Below are 16,034 nucleotides of genomic sequence, written 5' to 3' on the forward strand. Positions count from 1 at the left end.
CTAAGAGGTACATTTTTTTTAAGGTGAGAGGAGAGCAATTTTCAAAAAGATTTGAGAGGCAATTTTTTTACACAGAAGATGGAATGAACTTCCTGAAAAAGTGATAGATGTAGGTACAATTACAACATTTAAAAAGCATTTGGGTAAGTATGTGAAAATGAAAGGTTTGGAGGTATTATGGGCCAGGAGCAGAAGGTGAGACTACCTTAGTTTGGGATTATGTTTGACAGGGACTGGTTGGACTGAAGGGTCTGTTTCAGTGCTGTATTGACTCTATGATTGCGATTTGGGATTTGTGAAGAACCTATGGATCTTTCAGAGAGATATGGATGAGAAATAGGACAGTATTATAGCCTGTGATGAAGGTGATCCAAATAGTGGACACTGTTTAGAATGCATTAAAAACTACTTCCTAGATCCTTGTGCTTGAGTTAGTCTTGAAAAATGAAATCAAGCAGGTAACAGGTGTCAGAATATGTGAACACTTGGGAAATAATGACAGCAACATAACTCAGAAGTTGAGATGCGAAATATATCGATTGGCATAAGGCATTATAAAGAGTCATGCATGGTATGAGGAAATGCAGATGCATGGATGGAGTTGCTGACTGACAGGAAACCAGGATTTTTTTAATGAGTCAGAAATGAAATCCCGGAGATGCTGGGTATCTGATGTATAAAAAGCAAGAGCTGCAGAAACTCAGCAGGTATTCTTTGAAACTCAAAGAAGAGTCATAGCAGACTCAATGTGAACTCTTCGAGTAAAAAATGAGGTCTGCAGATGCTGGAGATCACAGCTGCAAATGTGTTGCTGGTCAAAGCACAGCAGGCCAGGCAGCATCTCAGGAATAGAGAATTCGACGTTTCGAGCATAAGCCCTTCATCAGGAATCAATGTGAACTCTGTTTCTTTCTCCACTGATGCTGTCAGGCATGTTGATTTTTTTTATTTTCTAAACACTTGCTGTTTCTATTTTGCTAATGACTGTTGCTTGGAATGAATAAGGATTGAAAGTGGTTTACACCAGCAGTCAGTGTTGGTTTGAGTCCAGCTTTGCTCTCTGCATGCATTAGTTTGGATTTCAATGCAAGGACTACAATATTAAAAATTGCAAGTGACACAAAGGGATTTATCAAACAACAAAGATTGTTTAAAAAAATTAAGAATAAACAGGTTGATAAAATTGACACAGTGATAGCAATCAACTAGGTAAAAACGATGACCGCAGATGCTGGAAACCAGATTCTGGATTAGAGTGATGCTGGAAAAGCACAGCAGTTCAGGCAGTATCCGAGGAGCAGGAAAATCGACATTTCGGGCAAAAGCCCTTCATCAGGAATAGAGGGATGCTGTAATCCCTCTATTTAGGGCTTTTGCCCGGAACATTGATTTTCCTGCTCCTCGGATGCTGCCTGAACTGCTGTGCTTTTCCAGCTCCACTCTAATCCAGACAGTAGTAATAATTTAGGATAGAGAAATGGAAAGCTGAAAAATTATGATTTGGAGTTTACTTAGACCCTGAAGAACATTGATAAAATGTGAAGCATAGGAATTTGCCTAGATAATTCCCTCAAAGTGTGAGTAGGTTAAAAGCTGTAGAGAACTGGGCACTGCAGGGGATGATAAATTACAATTATAAAGGGAGACGTGAGATAATTGGATCTATTTTCACTGGAGAATAGAAGGCTAACAATAAGTTCAATCCAGCTCGTAAAGTTAAAAATTTTAGTAAATTCAATAAAGAAAGACTTCTTCCTGTCATTAAACATCAATGACGAACCACCATCAACTTAACATTATCACAGAAAGCAGCTAGGAGAAATGTTATTTTTGTAAAGAGCAGTTAGAAGTGTGGAATGCTTTGTTATGCTGTGTTCAAGGTAGAGACCATGACATTCTTTCTGGCAAAACTGATGAGCTGAGGCAGAGTAAGGTACAGGTATCTGGGGTGTACAGAGGATATTGGAATTAATATTTGATTGCTTTAGTAATGAATAACACAGGTGGGACAGGACAAATGACCTCCTCCATGGTAAATCCATTTTGATTTATAAAGTCTGCTGTAACATGGACTGGAGTAAAACCTAGAATGCAAGCGTCTGAATGTAAGAGGTGTTTTTGTGTAAAGTACACAGTCCTTGAAAAAACGATCAGTTTAAAAAAAAAAGTTCCTTATTTCATTCAGATTTTGACATTCACTTCATTACTGTTGGATGGACTTGGGCTTGACACTATTCCAATTGAATTTGTTCCCATCTTATTTTGTTTCTTGGGATAGGAGGACAATGGAGGGGAAATGGAGGATGACCATGAAGATCCTGAACTCATTCACCAAGAAGCCAATGAAGAGGATGCTGGGGTACCAGATGATGAGGCCAATAAAGAAGAATACTGAAGGGACTGATTTCAGTGGCGCAAACATGGGATCATTTCTTGTTTCAAAAGTGAGGGATTGGTGAGAAGAATTGCAGACTGAAAGCAGGATCCTGTCTCATGGTGTGTGCAAGACTGAGGCTGACCTCTGGTATCTAAACATTACATTTTCCCGAACTGCATTTAACCTCCTGACAGCCATCCTGACCACAGTGATTTTGTCCAATAGTGACATTTGATGGACTTATTGGTGCAGGGAGATGTTCTGCTTTGCCTCACTATATTATCTGTGTAAACATGGTGGACTGTGGTGAACATTCGGTTCCAGGGATGGGCAAAGGACATCTGAAGAATGTCTTGTTAATGGCAGCACCTTGAGTGAACTAGAAAGGATAAATAAGCAGTCAGTTCAGTGAAATAATGAGTTCATTGAAATAATGAATGTGTCATATTTTGACTTGCATTGTTCTGTAGCCCAGCATGTTACATATTGGATATTTTTATGTTAAGAGTATCAGAAAACTTTATATGACTTGCACATATTCTGTGCAATTGATTCAGTGAAATCTGGAGACTGTACTATCCCATAGAATATGTGGTACTATAACAACACAAATACAGACCAGCAGAATTTGTTCTTTTCTGTCCTGCAATATTGTTGACGGTAAACCTATCTGTACATGCTTGGACTCAGCTTATTGTTTCCCAATAATTCAAATGATGGGACTCCTTTCTGTCCTCCTCCTTTCTTCCAGAAGCTACAAGCTCTTAAACTCAAATTTAGTGTCATCAGATTATTCATTCACACTGCTATTTCTCTTGCTGAGACATCCCTGACATTCATCTGGGTTTCTTCATTTAAACTTTTAGCCATAGAACAATGCTGCTGCCTCGTGATGTCTGTCTCTTTCCTATGCCTGGCAACAGCACAAATTCATTGTTTACCTGGGATAGGAGAGTATCACACAATCAGCTGGTGGAGCTGGCCTGAGGGGTCCAGAATCTGGTTCGGTGCAATGAATTCTATTCAACCTCTTGGTGCATTTGGGTACATCTACTAATCTCTTCAGTCTACGGTATAAGAGAGGCTTTGATTGATTCAATTTTTGAATGATGGAGACAACCAAAATGTTTTAATATTCCTTTCCCAACATTAGAAAGGAAGATAGTGTTTTAAATGGATCGAATGACAGATTCTAGCCAGTAGCTGTGATATTCGGGTAACTACAAGACGGTTAGCAAGATACAAATTGCACTCGATAACATAAATCTGTGTGTGTCAGACACATGGAATGTATCATATGCACAAAATTCAAATTTTGTGACAAAAACTAGGTGCCTTCTGCAGCCGTTGTGGAGCAGACACTGCCTCACAACAAAACTTTGTAGATCCTTCAACATCAGTGTTTATAATCTGCAATCTCAGACATTTTATGCTGTGTAATTTCTGTGCACAAAATCCAAATATTGAGATTTTTTTTAAACAATCGAAATAAAATGTCATTGCCCATGTACAGTCTGGCAATTACTGTGTATGTTTAGTGTGTGAAACATTGTAACTAATTTTACAATTATCTAACTCATATCTCACCACTTAATAAAATTCCTGTATGTTTCTCCTCTTGTCAGAACACAAATATCAAAACCAGGACAACTTTTAAAGAATAAAGAAGCACAACGAAAGAGATAATTAGAGAGATTTAAGAAGAATATGGGGAAATATTGTGAAAAAGGAGGTACTAGTTTGGAGAGGGTTTCCAGTTAGGCATGAGTTTTAACAGAATAGTTTACTTTGACACGGGACTTCAGTTGGGAATGAATAAAATAGTCGAGGTGCTAAATAAAGATATTGCCTTAGTTTTTGTGGGGAAAAATGAAAATTTGGATTGTAGAATGAACAGAATTTGGTCCAGAACAGTTGGTGCTAAATACATTACTGAAACTAAGGTACATATGAATTTTTTTTTCCTGATGGTTTACATCTGAAAATCCTGACAGAAGAAAGTGGTGGACACAAAGTTTTGTATCTAAGCACTGAAAAGTAGCATTGGGCCAGACAACAGACTTCTAAAAGTTGTCTTATTTAAAGAACATTGTCATTCTTAAATATGACTCTGTAGACAGGATAAATTAATTAAATGCAGTGGATATGTTTAGATGGTTTTTTGGAAAATATTTGATATGTTCCAAATAGGAGACAGAATATAGCAACTTAACGGGGCCACGTTGCCAGCAGAGTATCGAGGAAAACAAAGAGAAAATGACTTATCAAATGGTGGGGTTATGCTTTTCGACTAGAGTCTGTTAGAATTGCATTTATTACTCAAAATATAAACAAACTAAATTTAGTAATTCAGAGGAAAATACTGAAATTTGCTGATTTGAGGGGGCTTAGTAAATCTGTGATGGTTATGGGAAGGCTGAATTTCCACACTGTAATTAAAAATACCTTACATCCTTTCTCCAGCACTTTTTTTTCATATGACTTAATAGATTTTTTTTTGATTAGATTAGGTTCCTTAGTGTGGAAACAGGCCCTTCAGTCCAACCAGTCCACACCAACCCTCTGAAGAGTAACCACCCAGGACCATTTCTCTCCTAACACTAACACTAATGGGCAATTCAGCATGGCCAATTCACTTGACCTGCACATCTTTGGACTGCGGGAGGAAACCGGAGCACCCAGAGGAAACTCACGCAGACACAGGGAGAATGTGCAAAGATCCTCCAGAGTGATTTAGGAATCCTATTTAATACAGTTACACATGGAAACCATTCTCCACTAGCAGCTGCAGCTCCCCTACAGTCAGGCCACGACCTAACTGGACTCATTCTGTCATCTTCGAATGACAGAGCCGGCTCAAGGGGCCGAATGGTCGTTATTTCTTTCTTTCGGAGGCAGTGTTATGGTGAGTTTCAGGAGGAGTCAGTTCTGATGATAGGCCACCAACCCTTAATGCTTGGTTTCTCTGTTCACAGATTCTGTTTGACCTGGTGAATATTTTCCAGCACCTTCTGTGTTCATTTCCGATTTCCAGCATCCACGGTGTTACACTGTGGTTTGGTTTTTGTTTAGATGTGCCGCAGAAGATGAATTCTCAGCGCTGAGCTTGATGAGGTTTGTCTGTCACAACGATTGGAGTGTTCACGGTCACCGTTATGTCATCCAGAACATGGCTAACAGCTTTGTTATGATAAATGTGATGTTTAGTATTCAGCGGGTCAGGACTTTAGTTTAAAAAGTCTTAACTGTGCAGGCTTCTTAATCAAGCGTTACACAGGAAGCCTCGAACAACCTGGGTTTAACTTAAAAAAAATTGTCACTAAACTTTCTTGCAGTATTCCAACTATCTTATTACAAATTTGTTTGTCAGTATTTTGTGTTTAGTTCGTACCTATTTATAATCACCCTTTAGGTATATATCTTACAATGATATTTTCATTCCAGAATTACGCTCAAATCTTTATGGGGGAGAGTTGTTGGGAGATCTCATGGATGCCATCCTCCCACTGGATGCATTTCAAATTTCATCCTCACTGCATTGCTGAGCCTGGTTTTAGATATGAGGTTGAAGTTGGAAATTTGACCTATGTGCAAGATTAGTTAAAGAGAACTGAACTACAAAGCCCCTCTAACCAGTTTACATCACCTGGCAGGAATTCGATTCAGTGTACAAGTTCCAATCTTTAGGGCTTTCTTTCGGGGCCTGGAATCTTTTTGGAGTTGGTGTATATTGTGTAAATAGATCACAAACAAGATCTACCAAACCAGGAACACAGCTTTTCCCCCAGCCTAAACTTAAGTGATCTCGGACTAAGCCCCACTCTCTGCAACTGGATTCTCAGTTGCCTGACCCACAGACCACAATCAGTGAAGGTTAGGGATAATATTTCATCCTTACTAACACTCAACACTGGAGCCCCCCAGGGGTGTGTACTCAGCCCCCAACTGTGCTCACTGTACACCCATTGACTGCATCACCAAATACTAGACTAATGCCATTTACAAGTTTACTGATGACACCACCATAGTCGGTCAAATCTCAGATGGCAATAAAACAGACTACAGACGGGAAGTGGTAGACCTGGAAAAATGGTGCACTGAGAACAATCTAGCTGTCAATGCAGGCAAAACTAAGGAACTCATTATTGACTTTGGGTGGGATGTTACTCACGCCCCCCTACACATTAGCAGCACAGAAGTGGAATGAGTGGAGAGTGTCAAGCTCCTGGGAGTGGTCATCTACAACAAGCTTTCTTGGATTCTTCATGTGGACACACTGGTTACAAAGGCCCAACAATGTCTCCTCTTCCTCAGGCAGCTGAGGAAATTTGGCATGACAGTGAATACCCTTGCCAACTTTTATAGGTGCGCCATTGAGAACATTCTGTCTGGATATATCACTGCCTGGGATGGTAACTGTACCATTCAAGATCGGAGACAGTTCTCAAAGACCAACCTCCCATCGATAGAATCCATCTACCAGGCCCGCTGTCCAGGAAAGGCTGCCAGCATTCTCAAAGATCCATCCCACCCTGGCAATGTTTTTCTACAACCTCTACCATTGGGAGAAGGTACAGAAGCCGGAACATACGCACCAGCTGGATTTGAAACAGTTTCTACCCTGGTGTTGTTAGAATACTGAATGGACTCTCAACCTTTTAATATTTGCCTGTTTTTGTTTTTGCTGCTGTTCACCTATTATTTACTTATCTATGCTACTTGACTATGTGATCTGCCTGTATTGTTCGCAAGACAAAGCTTTTCACTGTTCCTCCACATACGTGACAATATGTTCTATGCTTTGATAAATTCCCAGAGAATAGAATAGCAATGAAGAACTGAAATCTGGAATATTGTAATACTGAGGTTTCTAGGGCTGGGTTTGTAATATTCACATCTGCAATTGTGTGATGTTATAACAAGCTTTAGAATATGAAAGTTTCCAGTAGTATGGTCAGTAACAATGGCACATGCAAGAGGACTTGCATCATGTCATGAGGTCAGAGACTGACACCTTTCATCCATTCCCTCCCCCCCCCTACTGCCAGCCCCCAAATCAAACTGGCACTTCCCCCTGTACAACATCCTGCCATTTAAGGTGGTCCATTGTCCTGAACTATAATATGTTTTCCTCTAATCTTTCCAGTTGTTTAATTATCCCTGTATAGATACTTAATGATTATTGGCCCGTCCCAAATCCTGTTCCTTCCTCTTCTACATTGACATATCTGCAAGTATGTTACTGGAATTACTTTTTCTATTCCATCTTCTAGAACATTCCATCAATGATGTTTCTCTTTGTTTAATGAGGCCTGGCTTAATGCTGATCCACAAATCATGGTTCTCTCGTACTGCATTACGACAGGATCTAGGTGGTCTGTTTGTAACATATTCAGCAACATAATCTGACCCCATTTCTTCAGGCAAGAGCTTCCCAGTAGCATTCTGAGTACTCCGGAGAGAGTCATAGGAAACCGACGAGCTCAACCCAGTCCAGACTGAACGTAATCCCAAACTAAATTAGTCCCACCTGCCTGCTCCTGGCCCATATTCTTCCAAATCTTTCCTACTCATGTACTTATCTAAGTGTCTTTTAAACATTATAACTGGATCCACTTATAGAGTCATAAAGATGTACAGCAGGAAAACAAACCCTTTGGTCCAACTTGTCCATGCCAATCTAATTTAATCTAGTCCCATTTGCCAGCACTTGGCCCATTTCCTTCTCAATCCTTCCTATTCACATACCCATCCAGATGCCTTTTAAATGTTGTAATTGTACCAGCCTCCATCACCTCGGGCAGCTTATTCTATAAATGCACACCGTTTGTGTCAAAACGTTGCCCCTTCGATCCCTTTTTAAATCTTTCCCCTCTCACCCTAAACCTATGCCCTCTAGTTCTGGACATTCCCCACCCATCCACCCAAGGGAAAAGACCTTGTCTGTTTACCCTATCCATGCCCCTCATGATTCTGTAAACCTCTATTAGGTCACCCCTCAGCCTCCAACACTCCAGGGAAAACAGCCCCAGCCTATTCGGTCTCTCCCTATTGCTCAAATCCTCCAACCCTGGCAACATCCTTGTAAGTCTATTCTGAACCCTTTCAAGTTTCAAAACATCATTTCTATAGGAGGGAGACCAGAATTGCACTCAATATTCCAAAAGGTCCTCAGGAAATTCATTCCACACCCAAATCATCCTCTGTGCAAAAAACGAATTCCCCCTCAAGCCTTTTGTAAATCTCCTCTCACCTTAGGCTCTAGTCTTGAAACCCATATGTTAGGGAAAAGATACCTACTATTAACCCTATCTACACTCCTCATGATTTCATAAACCTCCACAAGGTCACCTCTCAAACTCCTATGCTCCAATGAAAAGGTCCCAGCTTTCCAGCCTTTCTTTATAACGTAAACCTTCCATATCCTGCCACATCTTGATAAATCTCCTCTGAATCCTCTTTTAGCTTAATAATGTCCTTGCTAATTCCTTCCCATCCTTCCAGGCGATTGGAACTGTACACAGTACACCAGAAGAAGCCTCACCAGTGTCCTGTACAACCTCAACATAACTTCCTGACTCCCATATTCAAAAGTCTGAACAATGAAGGAAGTGTGCTAAATGTCTTCTTAGCCATATACTCAGGATGTCGATTCTCAGCACCATACTGACTACTCCAGAAATGGTTCCTAGCTGCATAGCCAGCTCCACCCTCCAGCATCAGTGTTCCCAGCAAGATAAACTAGCTATGTCATACTTGCACTACATAATTAGGGATGAGGAGCAAACACTCCTAGGTGTCTTTCAGTTATTCTTTCTTTACTAAGTTTTATCCCACCCAGAACTGCAGTTAGTCCTGCTTCTACTTCTAAAATACTAAATTCTCCTTGTGATTCAGGTGATAGATGACTTTAGGTGTAGCACGAACCTAGATGAAGATAGTCCCTGGCTCTTGATCCCCAGCCTATCAAATCATCTTACAAAGGGGAACAGTGATATGGTTAGTTTCAGAGCTTCTTTGCCAGACAGCTAAAAAAAAATCAGCCGTGCCAGTCCAGAGGCCAGGACTGGGTCTTCTCTGATAGTCCTTTATGATTGGCACAGGGATCAGTACGCTCAAGAACAGTTGGAAGATGATTGTTGTATGTAGAAGGATAATATTTTGTGCTGGGTATGATTCAGCCCTCAGTGCAAAGGTTATGTTATGCATTGATTCTCAGTTGAGAATTTGAAACACTGTAGGAAGCACAAAGGTGGAAAACTGATAGGGTCAGCCTGGATTTTGAAGGTATTTCTAACATCTGAATTGTAATACTGAGGTTTGTAGCATCCGGTTTATACAGTGTCTGTAATATTGATACTGGAAATACTGAGGCTTATGTGTAATAATGAATTTTGTAAGATCAAGCCAGCTCTAGAAATTACCTTTTAAATAATTAAACAATTCCACATAAGAAAGAAGTTGCACTCTCAAGTGCATAACTGCATTACTCGAGGACCACGGAGGGATGTGAGAAAATTAAAGATTGACAGATAAAAAGAAAAATCAGAAAAACTACAATGGAATAGGTAGACTATAATGGTTCTACACAATAGAGCCAAATTATGTAGAGTTCAAAAATATGGATAGAGATATGTGTAAAACAAGGTCTCTATACAGTATAGTTAAATGGCCAAGTCCTGTGCAGATTTCAAAAGTACAAAAATGGGACTTCAGAATCAGAGAGCTCTGCAATGGGTACCAATACAAAGTAGGTTAGCATGGTTCAAGTCAGGTTTCTGAACCTCTGAGAAAGTTCCTTTGATTTCAGGTGATAACTGAAAAGAATAGAATGTTTATTGTCTTAATAAATGGCTTTGCTTAAAACAGAACTTCCTAATCTAGCAAGAAACTAGGTACTGAGGTACCATCTGAGTCATAGCATCCACCAGTGTTTGACTGCATGTGTGTGTTTTAATTCTGTATCTGAATGTTAGTATGTTTCTGTTTGCATGTGTCACACACTACATGTATTTGTATGCCTCTCCAAGTATGTAGCTGCATCAATGACTGTCTGCATATGGATATGTGTGAGACTATGTATAACTGCATATCTCTCCACGTATTAGTTTATGTAAAACATTGATGATTCTCAATTAACACCTCTCCTCATCACATTCCCCAACCCAATTTCCCCCTACCTCCCCCCGCCAAAAAAAAAGCCCCACGATTACAGAGACTCCTTGGAAATGCCAGTAATTAATAAAATATGGAGAAAATAAGGGGAAAAGGGCTCTTGAAAAAAAATCTCTTCAGCACCATCAAACGATTGAAATAATTTCGTGTGTCATGTGAACTACTAAATGTTATCTACTAAGGTCTTTGATGTTTTGTATGATGCTGCAATCTCTGCTCCAGTCAGGAACTTGTCCGGCTTCTTCTTGAAGGCAAACAGAGAATCAGCAACCACTACGTCAACCTTCAGTGTATTCTACAGGTTTACTGCTTTCTGGAGGGAAAAAAAGACCTGCATAACATCCATTCTTGTCTCCCTCTGGCAAAATTTAAACTCATGTCCCATGCTCCTCCTCAGACTGCAGGGAAACAGACCATTCGGTCCAACTTGTCCATGTTGAACAGATATTCTACATTAATCTAGTCCCATTTACCAGCTTTTGGTCCATATCCCTCTAAATCCTTCCTGTTCATGTACCGATTCAGATTAAATGTTGTAACTGTACCAACCTCCACCACCTCCTCTGGCAGCTCATTTCATTCCATTCCATACACACACCATCCTCTGTGTGGAAAATATGCCCCGTATGTCCCTTTCCAATCTTTCCCCACTCACCTTAATGCCCTCTTGTTTTGGACTCCCCTCCCCTGGGGAAAAGACCTTGGTTATCCATGCCTGTCTTGGATTTTATAAACCCCTAGAAGGTCAGCCCTCAGCCTCTGATGCTCCAGTGAAAATAGTCCCTGTTTTTAGAGATCTCTATTACATTATCTTTAAAATAATAGGTTATTGAGGATATCTGAGCAACTGTAGTTCTGAAAGCCAGGAATCATTCTCACTGCTCTTCTATGGTTATTTTCAAAGCCAATATATCACTCATCACAATATCAACTAACCATAATACTCTGAATAAGATCTAGCCAACAGTCCGAATGCTTCTGTGTTTGTAGACAAAGATTTGTAAGATTGCATGTTCCCATGTTTGTATCTCTCTCTCTCTCTCTTTGAATGCATATTTCTGTGCAGATATATGCAAGGTTCAGAAATGAGTGCAACTCTAACAACCCTGAAGCAGCTTCAACACACCAATCCAGGGCAGAGCAATCCACCTGATAGGAATCCCGTGCAGCACCTTAAACGTTTACAGACTCCAGCACCAGTGTACATTTGCAGCAGTGTGTCTCAGCCAGAAGAATCACATCTGATGTACCAAGGCTTGTTCAACAACAGCTCCCAAACCACTGACCTCTATTATCTGGAAGGACAAGGGTAAAAGGGCCCTGGGAATTCTAAGTAACTGCCCAAGTCAAACACAATCCACATTTAGAAATAGAAGACTTTATTGTTGCTGGGTCAACCTCCCGGAACCCCCAATCTAACAGGACTGTACCCTCATCATATGGACTACAGCCTGTACAAGCAGCCAGTTCACCTCCACTTTCTCAAGGAGAATTCTGGATGAGTAACGAATATAGGCCCTGCCAGCATGCCTACACTGTTCAGTGAATGAAAAGTACAAATGTGCCGAGGTAAGTGTGTGTGTTTATATTATCTTTGTAGGTGTATCTCTCTGTGGTTGCCTCACTTTTTATGTGTTTGTTTCTGTGACAGATGGGAAAATGTAGTTTAGTGACGTCAGCAGTATTGAAAGAGAGGGCTAATTATTCCTCAAATGAGTTTTTGCGACTGAATATAGCTTGACATTTATCCTCTTTCAATTGTACGTGGTTTGGGATCTACTTAGGAATTATTTTGTCCTCATCTCTTTCCGAGCACTATTTGAGCTTTCGCTGAATAGGGTAGATTATCAGAACAGCCCAATCACTTTGAGTTATAACAATTATGTGGGTCTGTATGTGGACATCTGGTAATGTTAACGTCAGGCTCAGATGATGTGATGAGCTCTATGATAAAGTAGTAGAGTAAAAAGTGAGGTCTGCAGATGCTGGAGATCAGAGCTGAAAATGTGTTGCTGGTTAAAGCACAGCAGGTTAGGCAGCATCCAAGGAACAGGAAATTCGACGTTTCGGGCCAGAGCCCTTCATTCCTGATGAAGGGCTCTGGCCCGAAACGTCGAATTTCCTATTCCTTGGATGCTGCCTAACCTGCTGTGCTTTAACCAGCAACACATTTTCAGTCTATGATAAAGTAGTCTATCAACACTTTCTAGACTCGAACTTGAACTATGGCCATTTGGGCAAAGTACTGGAGGGTGTGAACGAAAGGACAGCGGGAAGCCAGACCCTCGCGAAAGCAGGGGAGGCAAAAGGAGGAAAACAAAATCGTCAGAAGCACTGGTTCAAAGTGACACTGGCACCGACTGCTACAGGGGAATTGGACGCTGCACTGATACAGGGAGGTGCATTGGGAAAGGGTAGAGCAATAAGGATTAGTTGGCAGAGTGGGACTGGGTGAAACAGATATCGTTTGATGAGATTGAGTGTTCTGATGGAAAACTGGAACTAGGTGGTTTGAGCTGGAGTGGGACTGTGCAATACCGTGGTTCAGAAAGAACGGGTGTGGTTGCTGGGTACATGGAACTGAAAAGGATACAGTGCATGCAGGCTATTCGGCCCCACAAATCCATGCTAGTGTTTACGTTCCACTTCAGCTTCCTCCCATATTTCTCGATAATCGCTCACTTGGACCTGGGTTTTGCAGCAAGTGTGAGGGGCACCGGGACTGGGTATTGCAGGGGGGAAGGGGGCGGAGCTGTGGAAGTCACCTCTCCAAGGTTCGACCCAATTCAGACGTTAATCTCCTGAAACAAAAAGGAAGGCAAGGGAACAGAGGAGCCCTTGGTCTTGAAACCGTGAGCCCGCCCAGGAATCCAATGCAGACGCTGTCTGTTGGGACTGAGTCTTTGGAAAGGGCAGGACTCCGTGAGTTTTTGGGGCCGTTAGCTGCGCTGCGTGGACACGCCGTGTGGCTGCAACGATCCCTGTACTTCAGGAATTCGGTTGAAGAAAGGAACATCCAGCCAAGGCACGAGGCTGGGAGCTGTGTGTGAGTGAGGAGGGTGGGTGTGGGGTCTGTGTACCTGACAGTGGAGGGGAGGGGAGCTCCCAGTAGGAGGGGAGTTTGAGTCCAGTGTGTGTGTGTGTGTGTCTGTTTTCCTCATCCCAAGGACATCAGGTGGACTGAAAGTCAAGGCAGTGACATCACTGAGAGGCTGGCTACACTCACTCTCTCTCAGGCGAGAGGCAGCAACAAGGAGAAAGCAACAGCTCCAGAGAGAGAGAGAGAGACAGAGACCCCCTCCCCCTTATACAAACACACACACACACACACATACAGGGAGAGAGGAGGCGCTGGCGGAGCCCCTAGGCTGGAGGATGTGAGTGAGACAGAGAGAGCGGAGGCTCGGTGCCTTTCCTCGTCCCCCCCTCCAGGACCCCGGGAGGCAGGATGCTGCTCCTGCTGCTGCCGCCGCTGCTGCTGCTTCTGCGCTGGGGCGAACCCCGGCTCCAGGACGGGGACGCGCTGGTCGGCAGCTCCTGGAACACCAGCCGAGCCGGGCTGCTCAGAGCGCGGGCAGGAGCAGCAGGGGAGACCGGGGCGCCGAAGAGCAGCGAGGCGGAGCCGCAGGAGGAGCCGGGCAGCGGTCTGGAGGACAGCACTTGCGCCTACAAGGTGCTGCTGAACGGGAGAGGAGGAGGAGGGGGCAGGATCTGCTTCAGGAGCACGGACAGCGGGTTCCGCTGCGGCCCGGGGAGCTGCCGGGTGTACCGCTCGGGCCCCTGGCTGGTGGCGAACGTCCTGGCGAACAGCAGCGTCTTCCTGCAGTGGCGGCCGCGGAGCCTGCGCCACCTTCGGGGCTTCCAGCTGAACTGCAGCTGGAGCGGCCTCTACACCCAGTTCCAGTGCGACAGCGTGCAGCTCGGGGTCTCCTGCCGGGACTACCTGCTCAGCAGCGTCCACGACAGCGTGGAGTACCGCATCTGCCTGCACACCCTGTACAGCGGCGGCGGCGGCCGGAGGGACGAGGAGTGCCTGCAGTTCCGCGCCGAGCCCGCCGGCATGCAGGACATTGTCATCGCCATGACCGCCGTCGGGGGCTCCATCTGCGTGATGCTGGTGATCATCTGCCTGCTGGTGGCCTACATCACCGAGAATATCATGCACCCCGCCTTCGGCCGGCCTTCCGCCAAGCGGGCACGCGAGGAGCACCGGCTCGCCGCTTCATAATCTACACGCCTCACCCGCATTTATAGACAGGAACCAAAAAAAACAACAACAAAAAAAACAAACACAAACTTTTTTTCAGGAGCAGCCATCAAAAGTAGCCAGGAGGGGGAAGCAAAGAGGAGGAAGTGCACCTGGAATCAGCCCTCTCTCTCTCTCTGCAGTTTGAGGAGGGACAGGGAGAAACACACACACACACAGTCTGCTGACCCCCTGCCTTTCCCAGAAGGGATCTGTCTGCAACTTCAGGACTCCAGGGGGTGATGAAGGTCGACAGACACAGACAGACGGCTCTACTTTTGAGTTGGAATGAACACTGGGAGCAGCTGGAGTTGGCCCCCTCGCTGTGTCCCACTTCAAAAGTGACTCCCTTCCCCCTTTTCGGTGTCAAGGCGACCTTGGAAACGCTGACCGCCCGGAAGGAGCGGACCGCAATCGCTCTCAGACACGAAGAAGCACAACCGATAACACGAGAGACCGTTCATCTCCTGTTCGGATCAAATTCTGTTCGACTCGTGTGTGTTTCATTTTTAAGATTTAAGTTCTACTTCAGAGAACAGAATCTGTCCCATGTAAATGTACAGGTACCGTTCGAGGGGAATAAAGTCCGAACATTGACTTGTATGCGCTTTGTAGCCAGTATCCGGCTGTTTTCAAACTGAAGGGGTCTCGGTTTGACTATTTCTCGTGTTGCACAGCTGCAGTTGTATCGGATAGATGGGCTGGGAGGAGGACAGGGAAGGGAGGACCTCTATACTGACAAAACAGGGAGAGGCACAGCGTACAGGCATCAGAGACACAGGCCAGGCACTCACTGAATAGATATCAAAGCCAACACTGGAAAGTTGCTTAGCGAAGGAGGGATAGAAAATGGGACCATAGCGGAAGAGAGGGAGAGCACATAAAACAATGCAGAACTTGCTGGAGAAACTCCAGCAGGGAAAGTAACATCAACTTTTCAGCTGATGGGTGCAGCCAGACCCGCTGAGTTTCTCCAGCAATTTCTGGTTTTGTTTGATTTACAGCATCTTAGTTTTGTTTCAAAGCCGAAGGGATCCACTTGTCCCGAATCCCGGGCGCTGAGTAAATTTCGCAGAGCGCATTGACAGCGTGAGAAACAGTGTAAGGGAACGAGGGTCATAGAACAATACAGCGCAGTACAGTCAGAGAGGCAGGATAACTTCTTTCTGCACGTTTAGAAATGTGTTGCTGGTCAAAGCACAGCAGGTTAGGCAGCATCTCAGGAATAGAGAATCT

At 43.5% G+C, this 16,034-nt stretch overlaps 2 protein-coding genes across 3 annotated transcripts in view; both read left to right on the forward strand.

The window, feature by feature from the left end:
* LOC132833760 (Golgi integral membrane protein 4-like) overlaps positions 1-3,887 on the forward strand; it is a 59,462-nt gene extending 55,575 nt beyond the window's left edge. For both annotated transcript variants that reach the window (XM_060852290.1, XM_060852289.1), the window contains one exon: positions 2,279-3,887. In XM_060852290.1, coding sequence (XP_060708273.1) covers positions 2,279-2,395 — 117 coding nt within the window. In that variant the 3' untranslated portion in view covers positions 2,396-3,887. The remainder of the gene's footprint in view (positions 1-2,278) is intronic.
* Positions 3,888-13,667: 9,780 nt separating this feature from the next.
* On the forward strand, positions 13,668-15,401 carry fndc10 (fibronectin type III domain containing 10). Its single transcript, XM_060852286.1, has one exon. The coding sequence runs from the start codon at positions 14,001-14,003 to the stop codon at positions 14,778-14,780; it is 780 nt and encodes a 259-aa protein (XP_060708269.1). The 5' UTR covers positions 13,668-14,000; the 3' UTR covers positions 14,781-15,401.
* The last annotated feature ends 633 nt before the right edge of the window (positions 15,402-16,034 follow it).

The sequence above is a fragment of the Hemiscyllium ocellatum genome, chromosome 37 (genome assembly GCF_020745735.1).
Source record: "Hemiscyllium ocellatum isolate sHemOce1 chromosome 37, sHemOce1.pat.X.cur, whole genome shotgun sequence".
NCBI classification, from domain to species: Eukaryota; Metazoa; Chordata; class Chondrichthyes; order Orectolobiformes; family Hemiscylliidae; genus Hemiscyllium; species Hemiscyllium ocellatum.